At 36.4% G+C, this 24,336-nt stretch overlaps 1 protein-coding gene across 2 annotated transcripts in view; it reads left to right on the top strand.

Moving 5' to 3' along the window:
- The first annotated feature begins 2,251 nt into the window (after positions 1 to 2,251).
- The window catches only part of LOC141551466 (uncharacterized), a 28,305-nt gene continuing 6,220 nt past the window's right edge, over positions 2,252 to 24,336 (top strand). The window contains exons 1-7 of one of the 2 annotated variants that reach the window (XM_074283146.1): positions 2,252 to 2,422; positions 6,278 to 6,770; positions 16,620 to 16,788; positions 17,511 to 17,596; positions 17,833 to 17,959; positions 18,526 to 18,627; positions 22,093 to 22,188. In XM_074283146.1, the coding sequence (XP_074139247.1) occupies positions 6,360 to 6,770; positions 16,620 to 16,788; positions 17,511 to 17,596; positions 17,833 to 17,959; positions 18,526 to 18,627; positions 22,093 to 22,188 (991 nt within the window). In that variant the 5' untranslated portion in view covers positions 2,252 to 2,422; positions 6,278 to 6,359. The remainder of the gene's footprint in view (positions 2,423 to 6,277; positions 6,771 to 16,619; positions 16,789 to 17,510; positions 17,597 to 17,832; positions 17,960 to 18,525; positions 18,628 to 22,092; positions 22,189 to 24,336) is intronic. The other variant, XM_074283147.1, reaches the window with a different exon arrangement.

The raw sequence follows: 24,336 nt of genomic DNA, 5'->3' as shown, positions 1-24,336 counted from the left end.
TATTACCCCCATGCCACTAAATTGTGGGCACAAAACCAAAAGTCGAATCCATGCACATTCTAGTGAGAGTCATTGAAGAATGAATTTTGTAAAGATAAATTTTACAGATAACTAAATCTCAGATCAATGTTTGGCTGCATTCTGGATGTACACAAGCCTCTGGGCTTGTAAGTTTTCTGCTGATACAAGGACCAGTATCTGTGTGAGGGACTGTATTTGAGATGGCATCACTCTTGTTAATAAAGTGGGGGAAAAATTGTGCTTTTTGAAAATGTGGTCTTATTGGGAAGTTCTCTCTCTCCATCTTCAAGTGTTTTTTAAAATTTATCAGAGCACATTCAATCAGGAATTATAGCCTGAAAGTCACTAACATGCATAACCTTTGACCAAGTCATACCACCACTGACTGGTCTTATACCCCATTTAAAGGAATCAAACACAGAGGGAAAGGGGTCCTTTCCCCATGCAAAAATATTCATAACACTCCCCCTCCCTTTTGATAACAAGTAATTGAAAAAGAAGGTACTCATTGTTTGGGGAGTGGCCAAACAAATTAAAGAATGTGATGTAATGAAATAGTATAGTGTTGTAAGAAATAACAAAAATGGATGAATTCAGAGAAAGCTGGGAAGACCTGGAAGTTATGCCATAAAATGAGTAGGATCAGGAAAACAATTTATCCAATAACTATATTGTACAAGACTACAAATGTGAAAGATTTAATGAATGTGTGTGAGCAATTCAATGACCAATTATGACTTCAGAAGACTGATGATGAAACCTGTTTCCTTCTTTTGGTGGAAAGTTAGACTGTATTGAGCTGGACATTTTTACACATAACCAATACGACATGTAAACAAATGTTATAATTATAAGGGAGAACATTTATATGGGGAGGGAAATGGGGGGAATGGTAGTAGTGAAGTAAAAATATAATTATTGTCCTTTGTGCTGGAAGAGGACCAAAATGACATCACCATGTTGGGTTCAAGGTACTGTGTGTCCAACTGTGACTGATCAGAACAATATGAGCTTGAAAGGCCCTACCACAGGTTGGACACAAATAGTCCATATGAATATCTGAAATGGAGATGTCTCTAAATTTGTGCATTTCGTGTTTCTTTTAAGGTACTACAGTTCTGCTTTGTTCATAGAGGGAAAAAAAAAAAGATAAAACCAGCAGCAGGACATTGAAAAAATACATAGAAGAGAAAAGAAGTTCAGAAGAGATACTATATGGTTAAATTTGACATATGCTTAAAAAAAATCTCTTTCTGATAGATCCACTGGTTTCACATGTGGTCTCTTTTCTGTCCTTTTTTGGAATGTACAAGTAAGTGTTGTGGTTAATGATTGACAAGTTCATAATAGAATTAATTTGAAAAGTTTTTCTGGAGCTAATTTGTTCAAGTGTGTGAACTGTTTTCTGAGCATTACTTGTCCAGAGTGCACTAACTTAGCTTGTGGACAGTCCACAAAATTGCTGTCTTCAGATGGAGGGGACAAACCTGTGAAGGTTGAACTGAAAGAGTGAAGGTGAAAGTGAAAAAGATTGGTTTTCTCAGATGGGCGGATGTTAATAAATTTCCCAAGTTTGATGGTCAGTCACTGAATAAACATCTATTAACTATATTACGTGCTAAGCTACAAAGATAATACAGAACCGTCGTCCCTGCACGTGAGGATTTCTCAGACTAACGGGGAAGACAAACATGAAAAAGACTAAGTGCAAAGAAGCCTTCTAGTCCGGTCCTTCTCAGTTGCGTCCGCCTCTCGGTGAGCCCGTCTGGAGTTTTCTTGACAGACACCGGAGCGGTGGACATTTCCTTCTCCAGCTCGGCTTACAGATGCCCCAAAGTGATTTACATAGGATAGGTCGGAGATAATCAGTTGGGGAAGGCATAGCATCATTTTTAGTGTTAGCAACACAAAAGTTTGTAGAAGTTAAAAAACAACTTGTCGCACTTCTGAGAAGCAAATTTATTAATCTGTAAGCATTTTTTAATGCACAAGCAGAAAGTATTACAACTGACTAAACTTACTTAACATTTTCTCTCACTTAGGAAGAAATGAGGGGGGTTTCACCTGCAGTTATTATAACAAACAATAACTAGGTGGGAAGTTTTCGTTCCTCCAGTGGGGTGCATGTGGGGCTGCCCTTCCTGACCCGCCTCCCCGGCCCTGCCCCGCCCTGCTCCGGCCCCTCCTTCGCCGCCCTGCCCCGGCTTCCCGGGAATGGGTCCGCGGAAAAGGCGGGGCGGGGCGGCGAGCCGAGCCAGGCCGGGGGCGGCCCTCTCGCTGCGCCCGGCTCGTTTTCACTTCCCCTTCCAGCCCCTCCCGCCCGCGTCCTGCTGGTTTCTTCCGTCCGTCGCAGACTCCGTGGCCGAGTCGCGACCCTCGCCTTGGGGGTCTGGGAAGCTTGGTGAGTGTGGAGGGCCTGGGCAGGGAGGGGTGGGGGGAGTCGGGGGCCCCCGGGAGGCGCCCCCCGGCTCAGCCTGGCCCGGGCTGGAGTTGGGGGTGGGGAGGAGTTCTTCGGTTCCCCCCTTTCAGTGTCCCCTTTCCTTTTCTCACTTTGCCTTCCCCACTCTTCCTCTCCCCTAGCTTTCCTCCAACTTGCCCTTCACTTTCTTTTTTCTTTCTCCCTTTCCCTCTCCCCCTCCCTTCTCCTCCCCCCCCCCCATTCCTTCAACTTTCCCTTTTCTCCTCCCTCCCACTCCTCCACCCTCCCTACGCCCGCCCCGGGTTTGTATGTAAAGAAAGGAAAATCGCCCCAGGAGGAGTCCCAGTGGGCCGGAATGCTAGGCCTTTGAAAGGTCAAGTACGTGCTAGAATTTAAGAAAGTTAAAAAAGGTTTCCCGAGGCTTCTCTCCAAGTAAATAACAATGCTTCCGCCCCACACCCTCCAGATATCTCCCGGAAACTGAGGAAGACTCCGTTTAGGGGAGCTATTCCCCTCCACCGGAGGAATGATAAACACTTTCCACGTGCCAGGCCCCTGGGCGTAGGAAGACCGAATTAACGTGGTCTTTGCGCGCAGTCTTACATTAGAAAAAAAAAACCCACAAAACTTTTTAAGATTTTAGGTTCATGCTCTGGACTTGACAAATGCCTTCAGACATGATTGATGGCACTCTGGGATACTTGGGACCGGAGGCTGGCAGTTAGAGCCAGAGGCTTCAGGTGTTAATGTTGAGTCCCACCCCCGGTAGGGAGAACTCTAGCGTCTGGGAGGAGAGTCACCTGGTTGCATAAGAACGGACTCTTTCTCCCAGGTTTGAAAATTGCTGCTGCACTTCCTGTCTGCATGGGGGAGAGCTTTCCCTCCGCCCCCCTCCCCCCTTTTAGCCGGAGGATTCCGTGTTCTTGTCCGGGCGTTGCCAATATAAATAGCTTAAGAACTATTCGGTGTTCGTGACTTTGTCCATATGATAAAAAGCACAGCTACAAAACTTTATAGATTTAGTGCTAGGCCAGTCAGACTATCAAAGGAACGTCTTGTTGAACTAAATAATAACAAATAAAAAAAACATGACATGGAAAATCATGATAAATAATGGAAAAAGATAATGTGCAGACACAGTCTGTGTAATGAAGCAGTAATCAGAACGACTTGGATAAATGGAAAATAAAAACATTAACTGTTTACCATTTGCAGAATGCTCCGCTGAACACTGGGGACACAATTTGGTAACTGCTCAATAAACAGAGAGGTAGATCAGTGGAACCGGCTAGACGAGGAAAAATCACAGTAAATTACCTAGGACAGAACAGTTCCAGCGTTGGCTTCGTACACAAAGGGCCACGTTCGTGTTTGCCAGTAGGCCTTTTAGAGTTTATTGCCAACAATTATGTAACTGGAGAAAAACTTTCCTTTTGAAGTGAATTCCAAAGCAGTTATGGAAATTGATAGATGAGTTTTGTATTTCCAGGAGAGTAGTTGTTATAGAGGAGGAGCTTGCAGACTTTAGTAGATGTGAAACTAAAAAGAGAGATCTTAGAACATATTTCTCTGTATTGCGGTATTTCAGATTATGTAGAATATAAACGATTACATTTACATTTGATTAAGCAATTTAGAATTTTTCCGTATAACAGTACTTTCCATAGTAGGCCCCCACAAGTGTTTATTGAATTGAATTTCCTTAGCATGGTTTTATTTTTATTGGGCTCAGTGTGGAGGTAGTGGTAGGAACCCTGGAGTTGGAGTCAAAATAGCCTCATTTGAGACTAGTCTGCCATTTACTAGCTTTGTCACTTTGGGCAAATCATTTTATATTTCTGGGCCTGTTTTCCCATTTGTAAAATTGGAGTTTAGATTAGAGGATCTTCAAATCTCTTTCATCTGTATTTCTGACTTTCCTTGTAGTCTTTCTAAGGTCTAGGTTCAACATTATGATTGAATTCTGAGGATTTTTGGATATTCTCGGGTGGCCCTGGCATATGATCCAAGAATTTTGCATGACTGATTTTCTGGGTCTTCTTTTCAAACTAAATGGTGAAAGCTTAGTTTTAAAGGTGGAGAGAACTAGGAAGCTCTTCAAAATTCCTTACTCCAGGCAATCACGTTTATTTAAGTACCTCCAAGGTGCCAGGGACTGCTAAGTGCTTGCAGATACAAAAAAGAGGCAAAAGACAGTTTTTTGTCCTTCAGGACGTTACAAACTCTCATGGGGGAGACAAAAAGCAAACATATATATATGACACTGGAATTAAGTAGAAGATAGAATTTTAGTGGGGACTTGAAGCCAGAGGAAGGTCAGGAGTCAGGAGTGTTGGAGGTGAAGAGAAGGCCCCGGAGCTAGGAGATGAAGCGTGATGTAAATGGTACAGCTGCACCAGCGTTTTTGGATGAAAGAGAAGACAGTGATCAATACTGTCAAAAGTAAAGAATGAGGATTGAGCAAAGGTCATGGAGTTTAGCAACTAAGAGATCATTGATAACTTTGGAGAAAATGATTTCTTGGAATGATATTGTCTGAAGGCACATTATAAGGGGTTAAGAGATTGAGAAGAAAGTAAAGTTACTGTATGGATGGCTTTTTCTAGGAAGTTAGATACAAAGGACAGAAGATATATAGAATGATATAGTTTGGATGGAAGGATTAAGATTCTACTTCCATTTATATGCCTTCCTTTTCATGAAAGTGCATGTATTTGAGGGTAAGGGATTGTGTGTTAACTCTTTAGCTTTATCACTTTTTTACCAGGAAGATGACTTTGTCACATAAAAAGATATTTAAAAATATTTGTTGAATTGGATTACATTTGTATTCATATGACTTTTCTGCTGAAGCTCTGCATATGTGCTTGCAATAAAATATACCTAGAAAGTTCTAGTTGTTGTCAAATTAAAATGAATCTATTGACTAACTAAAGTACAATTTTTTAAATTATGGCTTTTTATTGATAAAACATATGCATGGGTAATTTTTCAACATTGACTCTTGCAAAAACTTCTGTTCCAACTTTTTTCCTCCTTCCACCCCCTCTCCTAGATGGCAGACAGTCCCATACATGTTAAATATGCTAAAGCATATGTTAAATACAATATATGTATACATATTTATACAGTTGTCTTGCTACACAAGAAATATCAGATTTAGAAAGAAGGTAAAAATCTGGGAAGAAAAACAAAAATGCAAGCAAACAATAACAGAAGAGTGTAAATGCTATGTTGTGGTCCACACTCATTTATTTCCCAATGTTCTTTTGCTGGGTGTAGCGGGTTCTGTTCATTACTGATCAGTTGGAAATGAGTTGGACCCTCTCATGGCCAAAGATAGCCACGTCCATCAGAATTGATCCTCATATATTATTGTTGTAGTGTATAATCCAATCCTGCTCATTTCACTCAGCATCAGTTCATGTAAGTCTTTCTAGGCCTCTCTATATTCATCCTGATGGTCATAAATACAAAATTTAATATAAAACTAGATTATAGATTAGAGCTCATTTTACAAATGAGGAAACTAAAGTGTATAGAGGTGAATTGATTTATGCGTGCAAAGTGACATGGGTAGTAAGTGGCAGGGGAAGGATTTGAACCCAGATCCTCTTAGCTCTTAATCCCATTGCTTTTCCCATCTCAGCACTCTGATTATCTCAACAAAGAGATATTTCCTTTCTAAAATGATTGTCATTTTCAGTGTGGGGTTATGTGTTGGAAGTAGGAGATTGTCTTGAATGTTGTATTCCTTGCACAGCAATGGCCCGTGTTTTAGTTCTTTCATTTGATCAGCTTTTTGTGTTCACTTATTTCTCATGTTTCTCTCTATAGGTGACATTGTCAATTCAATCCTAATGAAGCTTTGAGTTGAATGAGGGTTTGATCTCCTTTCAAAGAAAGACATCCTTGTTAAATGAGCATGATTGCCAAAGGAGGGAAGGCTTTGTTTAAAACTACCCTGGGTTCAGGAAAACATATGTTGATGAACAATAAAGATGATAACTTGGGACAGAAATCCCATCTGCAGAAAAATATCAGCTCTGGACAGGAACTCTTCCGCCAGCTCTTTAGGCAACTTCGCTACCAAGACACTTCTGGGCCCCAAGAGGCCCTGGTCCGACTCCAAGAGCTTTCTAGATGGTGGCTGAGGCCAGACATCCACACAAAGGAAGAGATTCTGGAGCGACTGGTTCTGGAACAGTTCCTAACCATCCTGCCTGGGGACCTTCGGACCTGGGTTCTGCTTCATCACCCAGAGAATGGAAAGGAGGCGGTGGCTCTTGTGAAAGATCTTGAGAGTCACTTCAGTGATCAAGAAAGGGAGGTGAGAAGGGGAGCTAAGTCTATGAGGGGGGAGAGGAGGGGAGGGAGGTACATGGCTCTCTTGGATCCCCACCATATCTGGCACCATCTGTTTTCCTGTCAGGGCTTGAGCCCTCAAGTCTTGGGAATATGATGGATCTTGCCCTTCTTGCCAAAAAATGCCATATTGAAACAAAATTGATTTAGTTCCCCCCATGTCATTGCTCACCTCATGTAGCATTAGCAGTGAGGAAGCCTAGAAAACTTAATGGAATTAAAATTCAGAATCAAAGACTTGATTTCTAGTTCCAGTTCCATCACGGGTATCCTCAGTTTCCTCATATGTGGAAGGAGGAGAATACCTTGACCACTTTCCTCAGGTTGTAAGGAAAGGATTGGGTAAAATGCAAAGTGCAACAGAAAACTATTTTCTGGAAACATACTCAGTTTCCTTGAGGAAAACAGAGCCTCATGAAAGTCTGTTATATTAAATTTGTTTTACTAAAATAAGTTGAGTTTCCACTCCCAGATCTGAAGCTGGTTTAATCTTCCCTATAAACTTTGCTCTCCTTTATCTATCTCTTAGGAACTGGCCTGGAGTTCTGCCATAACCCTTCTTTCCTAGTGCTCTGAGTGATCTCTCTTCTGTGTCCATTCCAAAAGGTTCCCACTATTTCATTGCCACAGCAGAACCCCCAAATGGTTTTCTATTGAAAATTTCAGACTCTATTTCTGTTCCTCTCTGTGAATTAAAAAAAAATTATAGGTATACCTCCTTTCCCTTCCCTCCCCCTTGCCCCGCCCCCCATCATTACTGTTAGCTGCTTTATTCCATTTAAAAATTGAAACAACAGGGAAAATAAAAATCTTTGAAACAAATAAGCAGAGTTAGGTAAAACACATCTATATACTATTCATGTCCAGAAATGCAGTTTTCTATCTCTGAATCCCAACCTCTTCATTTCTGCAAAGGTTTAGGGAAGAAGCAAGCTGTTTTCTTTCAACTCTTTAAAATCAAGCTTATTCTTTGTAATTTTGCCACATTCATTTTCTATTGTTTTGTGGTTGTTCTTTCCATTATATGATTGACCTTGCTTACTTCTGTTCAAATTAATTCATTCTAGTCAGTTCATAACTACCCAGAATTCTCTGAAATCATCTCTTTTGTTATTTCTTAAAAGCACAATAATATTCCATTACATTCATAGACTACAATATATTTGGCCATTCTGCAGTTGATGAAAACCCTTTTTTTCTTTTTCCTTGTGATCTGCACTCTCCTCACATGTAATCTCTTTTTGCCTCAGTTTCTTCATTTATAAAATAGTTAACCTGCTCCCTAGGGTTGTTGGTGAGTATAAAATGAGATAATTATGCAGTACATTGCAGTGCTTAAAGCAGTATATAAAAGTGGCAGCTGTTGTCATATGCCCTGTTTATGAGAAATAGTAAGTTTTTTCCTTTTCTACATTAATGTTTTTTGTTTTTTTTCTACCCTTACATTTCTCTCTCTTCAGACCCTCCCATTCCTAGGTCCTTGGTCTGATTTAACTTTCAATCTTTGAAGACATTTTAGTTTTGAAAGGAATACTTGTGTCTTCTCAATAATGTTAACATTGTATTATACAGTATATATGTGTGTGTATATTTTATTGTGTATATGTATAATAATCTTATCTATAAAAGAAATGCTTTTTAGTTCTCTTTTCCATTAAAAGGACATCCTCCTTTTCTTCCCTCCCATTACTTATTTCCCAGTTTTTTAGGTTATATTCTTGTTTGTAAATATGTATTTTGTGCCTTGTGGAATATTTTGTTTTTATAAAAGATATTGCCTGGTTTTGTATGATCCCAGTGGGATCTCTTGATTCTTAAACTGATTCTTTCTGGCAGTATTTTTTCTTTGACCAGGAAGCTCTGGATTTTTACCATGATATTTCCTGTGATTTCCTTTTGGTTTATTTTTCAAGAAGTAGTACATGAATTTTTTTCTGTATTTACTTTGCTTTTAAATTCTGCTGGATCAGGGCGGTTTTAATTTATGATTCCCTAAAATAGTGTAGTAGTATTCAAGATTTTGTTTTTGCTTTGTTTGAAAATCACAACTTTCATGGTGATTTTTACATTAGCTATCCTTAACTTGTTTTTTAGGTTAGCCATATTTCAAAGAGTTTCAGTTTTCTCAGAAAGGAAGCTTGATTAATGTAGAAGTTGGCAAACTTTATTGATAAAGGACCAAATAGTAAATATTTTAGATTTTGCAGGCTGAGAGACAAAATTGAGAATATTACATATACCTGTATAACATTGTTTATTGATGAAATTCAAAATATAATTTTTTGTAATCTTGGTCTACTGATGTGAGGAGTGAACTTTTTTTGGGGGGAAGATTACATTTCACTTAATTGGAGTTCTAATAGGGTTGCCTATCAAACACCATTGCAAAGTTCATCTGTTAATGCTGTTCTACAATGAGATTTTACATATTTTATCTTTGAAAATGTCTTCACATAGATAGATGCTGTCAAATATTGATATCAGTCTTTGAACAATGGAAAGTATTAATAGAATTCTATCATATTCTTTTTAATTTCACCTTTTAGCAAGTTATTAGTTTGCAGATTAATCACTTCTATTTGAAGGTTAGATAGAAGCTCCTTAATTGCACAATTAAATTGATTTTGAAATATGGAAATTTCTTTTGCAATGGAAATCATAGTCTAGAATATACTGCTAGAGTTGTAGTTTGAATTCTGGAAATACTGGAAATTTGGGGGGCAATGGAGATCTTGCTTCCTTTTTTTAACTTTTGACAATACTGGAAGTATATAAAATGGCTTGACATTACTTGTGATTCAAAGGGTTATTCGTTGTCATAGAACTGACTTTATCTTGACTCTCTCCTGCAGTAAAAGTTTTTCATACAAGTACTGTTTCACCTTGTAATTTTACCCTGAATTCATTAGATTTGGACTTTCTTTTATTTGTCTTAAACTTGTCTTGTTTAGTTGCAAATTTGATTCCCTTGGAAAACCTTCTGGATAGCGTTCATTTTCCATATTGTTTATGATTTTAATAGGTTTTTATCTATCTCATATTTATTTTTTAAGTTAAAAATTATGTTAAAAGTTTATCAAGCATTTATTTTTTCCCCTTCCCCCAAAAGAAAAAGAAAAAACAAAATCCCAGTAATACACATAGTCTAATCATAGCAGTCTTTTTTCTCAGAATGACTTAATGTGGTAGACAATTCCAAATATGCGTACATCTTAACTACTTATTTGAAAATTTTGATATTTTGCTTTCCTCTCTGATTCCTGTCTTGTTTTTTTTTTTTTTTTTTTTTTGTGTGTGTGTTTTTTTTTTTTTTTTTTTATCTTGATAATGAGTGGTCTATAAATTAATTTTTTAAAACTCCCAATCCCTTAATATCTTAAAGCAGAATTAACACTTTGGCAATATGGTAAAACATGTGGACCCCCTTCTCAGAATAATATTTTAAATGTATCAAATAAAACACATAAAATTGCAATAGGAAACCAGTCGTATTGAAACACATTTATGAAATGGTGAAAAATAGATCCCCTATGTGCCTGCTAGCCACAGAAAGGTTACTACTTTGTGTAAGGGCGGGGACTAGATTTGTATTTCATTGACGAAGGGATTCCTTTTCCCTGTGCAGGTTAGCTCCTTTTTTTTTTTTTTTTTTTTTTTTTTTTTTTTGCAATTTAGAGCTGCCTAGATTGAAAGTTCCCTTTCTTTTCAGGAAGCAGACCTTAAGTACAGCAGACTGTGCAGGATATTTTAAATTTCTGACCAAAATACTCAATAAACAGAATTTTGGGGTATTTCTTTTGGCTGAGAAACACTGAAAAAATTAGACACTTATTGAGATTATTAAAATTGAGACATTTAAAGTAAGGTACATAGAACCAATAAAGTTAGGGAGCCTTTGCCAAGATTCCTGAGGAGTTGACATGAGAGTATTCTGACCCACACAGCTGATAATGTCAGAAAGGTGGGCTTTGAATCCAAGTTTTCCATTAAATTATCAAAATCAAATGCAGAGTTCCTTCTCTGTTGGTCTTTCCTTTTCTTCCTACATTTTTAAGGCTTTAGCCTTACTATCTGCTCCTCTGTCCCTCCTGATACTTTCTCCTCAGGGACTTCAGCCTCCCTCTCAGCTTTTGCTCTCACCTTTATTTCTAGCAGTGGTAGCATTCGTCTTACAATCAGCCTCCAAATTTTGGAGGCATCTTTGACTTTTTCCCAATAACAATCATAACTGATATTTATCTCACAGTTATTACTCTTAAAATATAAAATAGTTTTTTCTAACCTTCCTTTCTCCTTTAGTGTGCTACCTTTCTTTCTTTCCATTCTTCTTTTAAGACCAGCAAGACATAAAAGATGGACTTGCTGGTCTTCTAATTAGGCTCTGTAATCCTTGATGATATCAGCATTCAAAGGAAACACATGTATCATGTTAGGCTATAAGGAATTTGTTATTATTTTGTCCCTTGTCCATTCCTGTTTACCTTTTAATATAAAAAGAAATATCTCTCAGTTTTTGTTTGAGCTTGAGAATTTATATAGAACGCTGTCTTTTCTTCAGTTGTTTTTGGAAGTCCTCTAAACCAGGGCTTCTTAAACTTTTTCCACTTGTAACGCCTTTTCTTCTGAGAAATTTTTATGTGATCCTGGATGTATAGATATATAAAGTAAAATATCTTTAAATCAAACTTTTTTTTTTTTTTTACTCTTTGTGATTATACTTATTTTTTCTAAGTAAGAGATTCTACATCTTTTACCATCTAGAAGATTGTATTCAAAATTCTCCTTTTCTCATAGTGGTACCTATTCAATTGTATGTGATATTAACTATAGGTCTTTATTATTTTGAATTCTTTAAGCCTATTTTTAGTATTTTTTCTATAACCTAGGTAGAAGGTTTGGCTTTTGGCTATATATAGCCAAATATATATAATGTTCCTGGGAGTTTTCATTTTGGAATTTTTCACACGGTGATCAATAGATTTCTGTTTCCACTTTGCCCACTGTTTCTAAAGGATCTGGGCAATTTTCTTTAAAAATTTCGTGAAATATGATGTCTAGGCACCTTTTTTTGTTGATGGCTTTCAGATAATCCAATTATTATTCTTTTTTAAAATTTAAAACTAAATACAAAATAAAAGAGAGAAAAAGAAATTTTTAAAAATTATAAAACAAAACATTGCAATTTGCCCAGAAGAACACGAGAGGATTCAAAATATGTCACAATAAATTTCCATTTCAAGAAAGTGTTTATAATAATTGAAGAGATTGTGTTCATGATTATCCAATTTTCTTTTACTTCCTTGTATGTTATTCCCTTGTTCAGTGCAGTGTACTTTTTATTTTATTCTTTTTACCCCCTTTCATCTTCCCATCTCCCCTAAGCAGGTTATAGTTAACTATGGGTATATTTAAATATGCATACACACATATATTCATACCCACACCCATACATATATTTATATATACATAGTACACACCTGCATACATACATATGCATTTACATGTAGACATGCATCTAAAACAATATTAACATGGTTGATGTAATGTAAACAGGCTGCAATTAAGCATGGGTATTTTATATATAATATAAACATGCATTTATATCAATATTAATAGGGCTGACAGATAAATTAGATTTCTCTCTTGATTGAATCTTTAAGTTTGACTTTAATCTGAGATCAGTGATTACTAGCCCTACTTTTTTTTCCTAATAAATTATATTCCTGATCCTTGTCATAGAGTTGTATATATTTTTTATTTCTTATCCCTGCTAACTTTTCTACTTTAATTCCTTTCCTTAACTTACCTTGCCTATTACTTAATCTCTCCCTATCCATGGATCCCTCCCTTGCCTTCTTCCTCTGTCTTTCCCTCCTTTATCCCATTCCCATTAATATACATACCTTATCCCATTTCTGTAAATCTAAATGCCCTTATGTACCCTACCTTATTCTATTTCCTCTCTCCCTTATTTCTTCATACATTTTGGAAAGATCTAGACCTTTCATGATATGTATGCATTTTTCCCTACTGAACCCATTCCCAATGTGATTAGGTTTTCAGAACTACCAGCCTTCTTCTCCCTTCTAATGCCTCTGAGCAAGTTCTTTCTCTGTACCTCATTTGTATAACATAATTACTGTTTTTACCTTTTCCTGGACAGTTTTGCTTTTTAGAATCACATCATATTCAGTCTGCCCCAATCTTTCTTTTAAACTACCCACTTATTGATGTCAGTCTTGAACATCTTAAACATAGGATTTACATTTCCGTGTAAGAAACATGAATAATTTGTCCTTGTTGAGTCCCTTGAAATTTATCTTTTGTATTTTATTTTATTTTTTTAAATACACATTGCTTTATGAATCATATTGGGAGAGAAAAATCAGAGCAAAAGGGTGAAAAACCATGAGAGAAATTTAAAAAAAACAGAAAAAAGAAGTGAACATAGTATGTGATGATTTACATTCAGTTTCTTTAGTTCTTTTTCTGGATGCAGATGGCATTTTCTGTCTAGTCAATACACTGGGATCACTGAACCTCTGAGAAGAAGCAAGCCTTTAATAGTTGATCATCACAGATTTTTGCTGTTATTGTGTACAATATATTCCTGTTTCTGTTTGTTTTGCTCAGCATCAGTTCATGTAAGTTTTTCTAGATTTCTAAAATCAGCTTGTTCATTATTTTTCATAGAACAATAATATTCTATTGCATTTATATACCAAAGTTGGTTAGCCATTCCCCAATTGATGGGCATCTATTCATTTTCTAATTCTTTGCTACCACAGAAAGAACTGCTACAAACATTTTTGCACATGTGAGTCCTTTTCCCTTCTGTATGATGAAATTAATCTTTGATGTTAGCTCATATATTAAATTTTCTATTGAGTTCAGATTTGGTTGTGACAAAGTCCTGAAAATCCGCAAGTTTGTTAAAGTCCAATTTTTTTTTGTTTAATATTACACTTAGTTTATATAATATTTTTGGCTATATGTCTAATTCTTTTGATTGCCAGTATATCTCATTCCAGGACCTGCAATCTTTTTTTTTTTGTGGCTGCTAATAAATCCTGTACAATTCTAATTGTAGCTCCAGCATATTTGAATTGTTTTTGTTGGTTGTTTTCTTGTAAAATTTTCTCTTTGATCTGGGGGTTTCAAAATTTAACAATAATATTCCTATGTGTTTTCCTTGTAAGATCTCTTTAAGGTGATAATCAACTGTAGGACAATTTGATTATTTCTTATATTATTGTGTCATTTTGTATTTTTGGTCATAGGTTTTAGGTAGTTCAATCAATTTTATATTTTCTTGATGTGTTTTCCAGATCTGTTGTTTTTCTTCTAATATGCTTCACATTCTTTTCTGTTTTTTCATTTTTAATATTTTCCTTTGTTATTTCTTGTTCTTTTATAGCTTCACTGGCTTCCCCTTGCCCATTCTGATTTTCAAAGAATTATTTTCATCCTTAAGACTTTGTATCTCCTTTTCTAGTTTTTCTTGTTTTCCTGTTTTCTTGTTTTTCTTGGATGACTCTTATTTGTTTATTTTAGGTTTTCCTCGAACTCTCTCATGTGATTTTTAAAGTCTTTTGAATTTTTCAGTAAATCCTTTCTGGACAAGTAGTCATTTAACAATACTCTTTGGGGTAGAAGAAGCTTTTTAAATTTCCCTGTCGTCCTCTGAAGGTGATCCCTGGTCTTCCCTATTCCCATACTAAGTTTCCATGGTTGGGTTCTTTCTTTGCCTGTTCATTTTTTTTTTTTTTTAAGATGATACCTATCGGGGTAAGTACCCCTAATCCTGGGATGAGGGTGGGGAAGAGAATGATACCTCTGGATAAATTGGCTCCTTTTTGTCACATGGGCCGAGTCTTTGCAGCACAACTGGGCCTGGTGTTCCTATTCAGCAGAGGTTCCCTCTGTCTTCCCAGATTCAGACCCCCCAACTCCCCATGGCTGTCCCAGAGGTGAAAGTTCCTGTAGTTGTGGCTGCAGGATCCCCATGGCTATTTCTATAGCTATAATCCGAAGGTATCTACACTTCACACTGGTTAAAACCCTGATTCTGGGGTTTTCAAGTCTTTGCAGATTGTCCCAAGAGGGACACGTTTTATTTGCTTTTATTGGGTCTGTGTTAGCCCTGAGGCAAAATTTTTTTATTGTTTGGGGGGGGGAAATCTGGAGAGCCTGGAATTTTCTGACTTACTCTGACTTTATCCCAGAATTCTCCCAAATCCAGTTATTCTTAATTTTGTCCCTCTCCTTAGTCTGTTTTCTAGGTTTTTGTTGTCAGATATCCTACCTACGTTTTCTTTTTCTTTTTTCTTTTGACTTTACTTTTTCTTGTCTCATGGAATCTTTGGCTTCTATTTGGTTTTTAGAGGTTTTTTTTTTTTTTTTGCTTTTACAAGATTTTGTACCTCTTGTGCCAATCCAGTTTCCTTTTTAATTCTTTCTTCCATACATCTTTTTTTTTTTTTCTCTAGCACTGTCATTTCATTTATAAAAACTTTAAAAAAACCTTTTAAAGCTCTTTATTTCTAATAGGATTATAAATTGAACTTGTACCTATGCTGTTTGTTTTCCTTGAGGATTTACTTGTAGCTGTTTTGGAATCATTTTCTTTTTCTGGGTTTGTAACTTGAGCTATCCTGTCTCCATAATAGCATTTTATGTTAGGGGCTGGTATTTTGTCCATTTCTGAAGTGAAGTCTAGATTGGCCTTGCTACTACTTTCTTGGGGTATTGAGTATTGTGTTGGTCTAGGATCTCAAGGCAGCTCAGTCTAAAGACCCACAAGCTTTCTAAGCTTTCAAAGTAGACTAATTCAGGAGTAAAGTATGATAATTTCCTGCTAGTCTGAGCTATTCCAATTCCTGATCTGGATTTGGGTCCAAGAAATAATGGACTGTTACTGGACTTAGCCATCGTTAGCCAGCTGGACATCTCTACTGGCTAAGAGGGACTGAACTGAAAGCTCTGCTTTAGGAAGAATTGGGATTCTTGTCCTGATTATTCCTTTGCAGGCTTCTAGCTGGGCCAGAATTTGGAACTGAAACTGCATTCTGCTCCCATTGTCAGCTACACAGAACTGATTGATTCTGGACTTAGCCTGACTACTTGGGTATACAGGCTAGGGTATGCCACTGTTCCTTATTCTGGAACAATGGGAGTTGGTCCCTTCTTCAATATGCCCTGGATGTGTGAGCCCGTACTGGGTGGTAAAGGACAGAGATGCCAGTTAGCACTTGTTCCTTTTCTTCCAGTGAGAGTCCAGTGCCCAGATGGTCTGGGATATCTTGCACCAGTATGGTGTCCTTCTGGCCAGATACTGTCTCCAGTGTCCTCAGATTTCTGTTTCCCTATGCAAGTCGGGAAACAGACAAAGGACTCTTGACTTTGACCATTGGGTGCTGTCTGGTCCTTTTCTAGATCTGCTTGGAGACATTTGGGATGGGGAACTCGCTTTTTATGACTTTCTATTACACTGCTGTCATGGCTCTCCCCTTTCAGGGTGCTTTCTACTGTACTGTACCTTAGTGCTGAACTAGATGAATTTGAAAGTGTCTTTTACTCTCTTTGGAATCTAGTCTCTCAGGGCTGTGGTAAGGAAAGCACTTGGCCATCTTTCCAATGCCTTAAGCATGGTTGATGCCCCGAACCTTTGTGCTCTGTACTTTTCCCTCCTTGTTTTCTGAGCCCTGCCCTTTCTACCCTGCATCCCTCCAGGATGGTGGTTTCTTCTCTTAGGTTCAGATTCCTCCATGATGATTATTAACTCACGGGCCCAATTGTACCTCTTTGTCTGCAGGTCTCAGACCGAGCTCAGGTTCAAGATGTGCTGTGGATGGGGACTACATCTCTGGGAATAGCCCAGGAATCACTTCCTATTCCGTCCCTCAGGAGTTACTCCTCATACAGGACCTACTTGGACTCTGCTTACGACACTGGGATGTTCCACCTTCAGGATCCCCCAAATGGTATTCACTGTTCCTCACATTGGGGTCCCACCTCAGCTGACCTGTTCCTCCATCCTTCTCTTTTTAGCAGCTTCTCTTCACCTTACACTGTCCCACACTTGATCTGTTTTTCCTTCTGTACTTTTTTTCCAACATGTTCCTTGAGAAGAGTCTTGATTTAGAGAAGTTTCTAAGGTAAGGTAGACCTGTACCTTTTTATCATCATTCCTTTTCAGCCTCCAGGGGGAGTGGGGGGGTGGAGTGTTATTTCAACTATGTTGGAGACCCAGAATCACACTAGAAGGCCTGGACTTGGATCTGGACACAATCACCTATTACCTGTGTGACTTTGGGGGAAATCTCTTAAATTTTGTGGGCTTCAGTTTAAAAGGAAAGAATTGAAAGGATTTTCTCTAGATCTTCCACTTGTAAGTTCTGTGCACTAGTTTGGTTTATGCCTGAGTCTCAGCTTTGCTAGTTACTAGCCGTGTTGGTCATTTTTTCTGCTCCCTGGCTTCATTTACACTCCAAACCATTGTCCCACCTCCATGGTATAGTGACCATTGCCATGTGCACAGGGGAAACTTAAGAACGGATTCTGTTTTCTGATTTCTAATTTCAAAACAGTTAAGACCTTGGGGAAAGACTATTTCTTTTTGTGTCTGTTGAGCTGGGGTCTTTAGTAGAGGGATGGGGGACTTCCTGGGCAGGGGTCTCCCTCATGCCCCTTTCTTTCCCTTTAGTTCCTCCAACTCCTCAAATCCCTGCCGTTCCTCAAGAGGAGAGCACAGGTCAGATGATGGCCATGTCTCCAGAAGATAAATCACAGGTAAATTGTAGCTTTCTTTGTCCAGTCTGAGATTGTCACTGTAGCTCTTTCCCTTGTCCTGGGATTTCTCTGTCCACAGCAAGCAGCCTTCTGACATTTCAGGACTGGTTATCTCTGACAGGGTCCCGAACCTTTCTTTCTGGGTGTCTTCCCAACCTTAGAAACAGAAATTGCCCTTCGTGCCCTTTTGTAGATGGCGGGATTGTCCCTGGGACAACAGAATTGGTTTGTTTCAGGACTTTGTGACATTCGAGGATGTGGCCATATACTTCAGTAAGGCAGAATGGGAACATCTGTCCCCTGCTCAGCGGGCCCTGTACAAGAAAGTGATGCTGGAGAATTATGGGAATTTAGCCTCTCTAGGTAAGACCCTTCCCCATTCCCACCTAAAGCAGTCACTAGTTGCTTGATACCTGCTTCTTTGCTTATTCCTTGTAAATGTTCAGAAATCACACTTTCTGACTGCCCCTTCACCTGGATTGCCAGGCAGGGCTTGTTCTCTGTCACCTTACAATGGGATAGAAATCTTTTTAGCTTGTTCCCCTGGAAACATTTCCCATAGAAGTTACATCTGCGTAATTTGAAGTGTCTGCATGGCTCTCCACCCTCCTTAGCACCGCCATTTTGTTGAAGCCATTTTTTTGTGGGGGAGCTAATGGTCTGTTAGATTATTAAAGTTACCTCTGCAAATTTTCCCATTCTGAGAATTCCCAGTCTTCTTCCCCTCTCCACCTGGGAAAGAAGGATAACTGGGCTAGATTTTTTTTTCTGCTCTTTGGGAGCACATAGTATTCAACTTCCTTTCTTGGTCCCTTCATTTCCCTTAATGCCTTCCTCCTTTAGACTTCCTGAATCCTCAAGATAGAGGATCAAGGGAGAACTGTGCAATTACCTTGTTGATCCTCCTTCATTCCCTTACCTTTGAGCAGTACGTCCATTTCCCAAACCTGCTGTGATTTCCAAGCTGGAGGAAGTATCGTGGGACCTTCAGGAAGCTCCGGACCAAGTAAATCTGAAAAATACCCATGCAGGTGAGAAGGAAAACCTTTGATTTCTTCCTCTTACTGATCCTGCGGGCTTGCTTCTAAGGCCTTGTGGCACAGTGAAAAGAACTCTGGACTTGCTGTTGAGACCTGACACTCAGCTCTCTGAATCTGGGTAAATGTTCCCCTTTGAAGCTTGGCTTCTTCGTCTCTTAAACGATATTTATACTGTCTGCCTTACTGGGCTGTGGTGAGTGAAGTACTTTTAAGATTTACAAAATTCCATAGAAATAAGAATTATTATCATTATTCTTTGTATTGAAGATGTTTGGAGGCTAGAAAATGCTATCTATAGTTGTGAAAAAAATTCTTTAAATTACCATTGATTAGAGAAATATAAATTAAAACAACTCCAAAGAACCACCTCACACCTATTGGCTAATATGATGAAAAAAGGAAATTGACAAATGTTGGAGGGATTGTGGAAAAATTAGGAAACTAATGAACTGTTGGAGTTGTGAGCTGATTCAGCCATTCTGAAGAGCAATTTGGAAGTGTGCCCATAGGACTTTGACCTAGCACTATTAAGTTTGTTGCTATTAATTAGGTTGGTATACCAAGGAGAACAAAGAAATAAGAAAAGGTCCTATATGTACAAAAGTATTTATGACAACTTTTTTTGCGGTGACCAAAAAAAAAAAAAAAGGAAATTGGAAAGATGCCCATTAATTGGGAAATAGCTGAACAGATTGTGGTATATGAATGTGGTAGAATATTATATAAGGAGTGTTGAATAAAATGGTTTCAGAAAAACCTGGGACAACTGATGAACTGATGCTGAATGAAGTAAGCAGGACCAGGAGATCATTGTACACATAGTAATAACAATTTTATATGATGATCCGCTGTGAATGACTTAGTTTTTTCTCAGCCACACAGTGATCCAAGAAAGTTCTGAAGGATGTATGAAAAATGCTATCCTTCTCTGAAGAAACAACTGATAAGAGTCTCACTGTAGATTGAACCTTACTTTTAAAACTTTTCTTTCTAGTCTGTTTTCTTTTGCAACATGGTTAATAATGGAAATATATTGTATGACATATCAAATGCTTATCTTTTCAAGGAGGGCAAAAGGGAGGGAGGGAGAAAATTTGGAATTCAAAAATTATAAAAAATGAATGTTAAAAATGGTTTTTACATGTAATTGAGAAAAATAATAAAAACATTCTTTAAAAAAAACACTCTTTGCCTTTCTAAACTATGGTTAAGTTAGAAGACAGACAAGAGACACAAATAAGAGGGAATCTTGTCAGTCTTCAGATTAGAGACTAAATTTGTGATTGAAATGGAATTTTTCTACTGTGAATTTCCAGAATGTGTTTTTTAAAAAACAAATGTTTTTCTAAATGCTGAAATATTTTATTGCGCTTTGGGTAACACTTAAAAGTTTGTTTTTAGAAAAAATAAAAATAAAACTTTATGAAAGTTACAAAGAAAAACACTTTGCACTTATATCACTCTTTCCCTGGAGAGTGACGGATTTATTGTTTTAGTGTAAAGAAGTTTATTTCACTGATTAAAAGGTTTTCAGTTTTCAGTTTAATTTTATGTGGTACTAAAGAACTAACTATTATTAACTCTTTCCCTAAGTATGTATAAAGAGAAGCTTATTTAAATCAGGGAGCAACTAAAGAGTAAGTAAAATTTAATCTGAAAGAACATTTTGGTGTTACTGCTATATTTTCTTGTAAATTGATGTAACAATCAAATTGCCTAGGTACTAAAGTATAGTCTTTCTAAAACTCTAAAGGCAACAATATTAAAGTTGACTGGTATTCCGTATTGAAGATGTGTGCTAAATTGTAACAAAAGATATTCAGGAGAGTGAAGATTAGTTTTAGAGGTAGTCTAGGATATGAGTAGTGTGAGATCTGAATGTAAAAGAAGCAGGACAGGTGCAGATTTAAAGGGCTTTAATCAAATTCCACTAAAGGGGGAGAGTTGAAAAAAATAAGGATGGTTATGAAAATAGGTAGAAAGTTAAAGTTGAAGTCTGTTTGCATTGACTGTGAAGGGAGATTTGTTCTCATTGAGATAAGAATGATTTTAAAAAACGTTATGTGGTTATTCTTTTAATTTCTTTTGTAGTTATTTTTGGTATAGAAACTACACTTGTAGGGTTTTGTTTGTTTGTTTGTTTTGTTTTTTGCATATTTGCAACATGGAATTATTTGAAGATGGCATACTAAAATTCTATCCTTGAAAAGAACTATTAGGATGTATTTTAGTAAAATCTTCTTGGATCCTAAAAGAGGTGGATGAGAATATAAGACTGCCACTTTAAATCTTTTCCAGACTAACTGAAAGTAGTCTTATAATGTGAAGTGATTAGTAATGGCCCTTAGGAAAATTGAGATGCTGTCTGATATCACTTGTACATATAGATCCAGCTGTAATTGAATTTATTCTAATGTAATTTTACGAGCTATGTGTTCTCCTGTTAGAATGAGTGGAATATTTGGCCCTTTATAAATAAATCGGGTCTTAATGGAAAGACATTTAATATTTAGCAGCAAAACAATATGTTTACAAATTGTACAAGTTTTGTTAAAAGTGTAATTGGATCAGATTTTATGTTTTAGTGTTCTTTAATACAATGAATAGAAAACGCAAAAGATGTTAAGATGGATGGTTTTCTATGTAAGAGAATTTGGAAATATATTTTACTAATTTAATGTTATGACTGGCAGTAAGTTTTGTTTTATGTTTTAAATACATGATGTGTATGTTATTGTATTTCTAAATTTTCTTTTATTGTGAATTTTGGGAAATCATGGTATAAGATGTGAACTTTTAACTTTTGATTTGGATGATGTGAAATTATAAATTATTAATTTATTTTCATAACATTTAAATAATTATTTTCATAATATTTAAATCTATCAAAATTTAATTGAGTATGTTTAAAGTGGAGAATAATTTTTTAAAATTTTTTTGAATAAGTTTTTGGGAAGAAGGGGTAAAAAAGAATTTGTAAAATCTCGTTTCTAAACTTTCCAAGTTTTTTGGGACCACATATTTGGGCAAAGTCATAATATCTTATGGAGGAACTTTCTAAATGTTATAAAATTCTAAAATACAGAATTTTTAAAAAGTATAACTTTTTATTGACAGTACATATGCATGGATAATTTTTTTTTACAGCTTTATCCCTTGCACTCACTTCTATTCCAATTTTTCCCTTCCCTCCCTCCACCCCCTCCCCTAGATGGCAGGCAGTCTTATACATGTTAATTATGTTATAGTATATCCTAGGTACAATATATGTGTTCAAAATCTAACAGTTCTCTTGTTGCACAGGGAGAATTGGATTCAGAAAGTAAAAATAACCTGAGAAGAAAACAAAAAATGCAAACAGTTCACACTCATTTCCCAGTGTTCCTTTTCTGGGTGTAGCTGATTCTGTTCATCATTAATCAATTGGAACTGAATTAGATCTTTTCTTTGTTGAAGATATCCACTTACATCAGAATACATCTTCATACAGTATCATTGTTGAAGTGTATAATGATCTTCTGGTTCTGCTCATTTCACTCAGAATCAGTTCATGTAAGTCTTTCCAAGCCTTTCTGTATTCATCCTGCTGGTCATTTCTTACAGAACAGTAATATTCCATAGCATTCATTTACCACAATTTACCCAACAGTTCTCCAATTGATGAGCATCTATTCATTTTCCAGTTTCTGGCCAATACAAAAAGGGCTGCCACAAACATAAAATACAGAATTTTGAGAGAATTACTGAGAAAATGGGATCCCCTTTTCTACTACTAACACTTGTTACAAAAGAGGGGAGAAAAACAAGTTTGTAGGATAGAGGTGATTTATGTGATGATTTGTGATTATGAAAATTATGGAATTACTCTTGGAATAGTATATATTGAAATTATACCTTGAACCAGCTTTGTCTGGTCTTAAAGATTTTTCTCAGGTTTTGAAGTAAACAGTAATATTCACTATCTCTGTAGAATAGCAGAATGGAATTGTTTTCTTGACTTCTTGATTTTTATACCAAGATGAGTCTAAATTCAAGGACAAAAGGATTTTGAATGTTTTTTTTTTTTTTTAACCTAGTAAACTTTTTATTGCTAACTATATTGTATCAACATGAGAGAAATAATAATAACTGTATCTAGTCCTAAATCATGACAAGTGAAACTTGTTATTTGAGGTAAAATCTCATGGGACTTTAGTTTGATATAGTTCTTAGTTTTGAATTCAGGTAGAAATGTCTGAATGATCACTAATCCATCATTTGAGGGTAATGCCCAAGCTGCTGAAAGGGAGTATGATCTGAGAAAAGCTGCAGTTGAATATCTGAGTCTGGAAAAAGTTGAGGGGACAGTCTTGGCATAGTAGAAGACTCAATTTCCCCATATTTTGAATATTCCCCTGTTATGAACAGGAATATTTTTACCATGGCTAATCCTAAGCCTGGTTTTGATACGCTGAATAATTACATGATATTAAAAAAAAAAAAAAAAAAAAAGGTAACTATGACTCTTAGCTAAAATCAAACAGAACTAAAGATGCTTTATTCTGCTATGTGTGTTAAAACATTTTTTTATCCTTATGCTTCAGCCTGGAGGAATAGTTTTAATGTTATAATCAGGCCCTTTTTCCCCCTTATATAGCAAATTTCTATAATCAGAGTAGTTTAATTGCAAAAATTTTGTTGTTGCAATACTAAGTCTATTAATTACTTAACATCTGAGTTAGTATAATAGGATACAAGTAAAAAAGTACATCTTATTATTTTAATATTAAATTATGGGCCATTTCATATTTTAAACTAATAAGTAAAGGAATTCTTGGATTTGTTAACCCCCTTGGTAATAAGGATGACATCTTCCTAAAGGGGGAGAGGGGGCAGAACTAAGATATAGATGCAAAAATTTTTCTAATAAGACAAAGATGTAAACATTTTCTAATTAAAGGAATTAGTAAGCTTTGAAAAAAGTAAGATTAGCCATTTCTCTAAGAACTAGAATATTAAATGTATATAATTGGCTTTCAGATGTTTCTAATTAATAAAAAAATTGGATTAAGGATTTCCCATATGAAATTGCATTTATAATTGTAAAGATTTTAAATAATCCTTTTTCATATTTGAAATAAATATTTCATATTCATATACTCACTTCATATTTTATAAATTAGGCCCCTATAGATTCTTTTTAAGACATTTCCTTCAGCCTGTTGTTGGCAATATCTATATCAGGTATTGGATTTAGATAAAGATGGAACAGCAAGTGGTAAGTAATAACTAAAATTATCAGAGGTTTTTAGTGAGTTATGGGTTCTTAATTTGATATTATTCTTATAGAACTATTGTTCATAAAACTAGAACATAAAGCTTGAGCAAATTTTTCAACACACTTAGTTTATTGTAAAACTAAAATTTGAAGGTTATATTGAATTATATTGCATAATCTCTGCAGTAACTTGGAATCAGAGAAGCAGATCTTCAGAGAGGTGCCTCTTCAGAGCTGTCCTAAGTATGAGATCTATTCCAGAACATCCAAAAGAAGATGTTTCCAAGAACCACATGATTATCTGGAACATTTGGCACTTAAGCTGAAATGTGCTGATTAAAAGGACATTGGGAGTGGGTCATTAAGGATATAAGGATACTTGATGTGGTTTAATGGTGATGATCATCATTATATTACTTTGGCCTTTTGTTCATGGTATTTTA

Source organism: Sminthopsis crassicaudata, chromosome 1 (assembly GCF_048593235.1).
Source record: "Sminthopsis crassicaudata isolate SCR6 chromosome 1, ASM4859323v1, whole genome shotgun sequence".
Classification (NCBI taxonomy): domain Eukaryota; kingdom Metazoa; phylum Chordata; class Mammalia; order Dasyuromorphia; family Dasyuridae; genus Sminthopsis; species Sminthopsis crassicaudata.
Note: the sequence above shows the minus strand (reverse complement) of the source record. Positions and strands in the feature narration are given on the sequence as shown.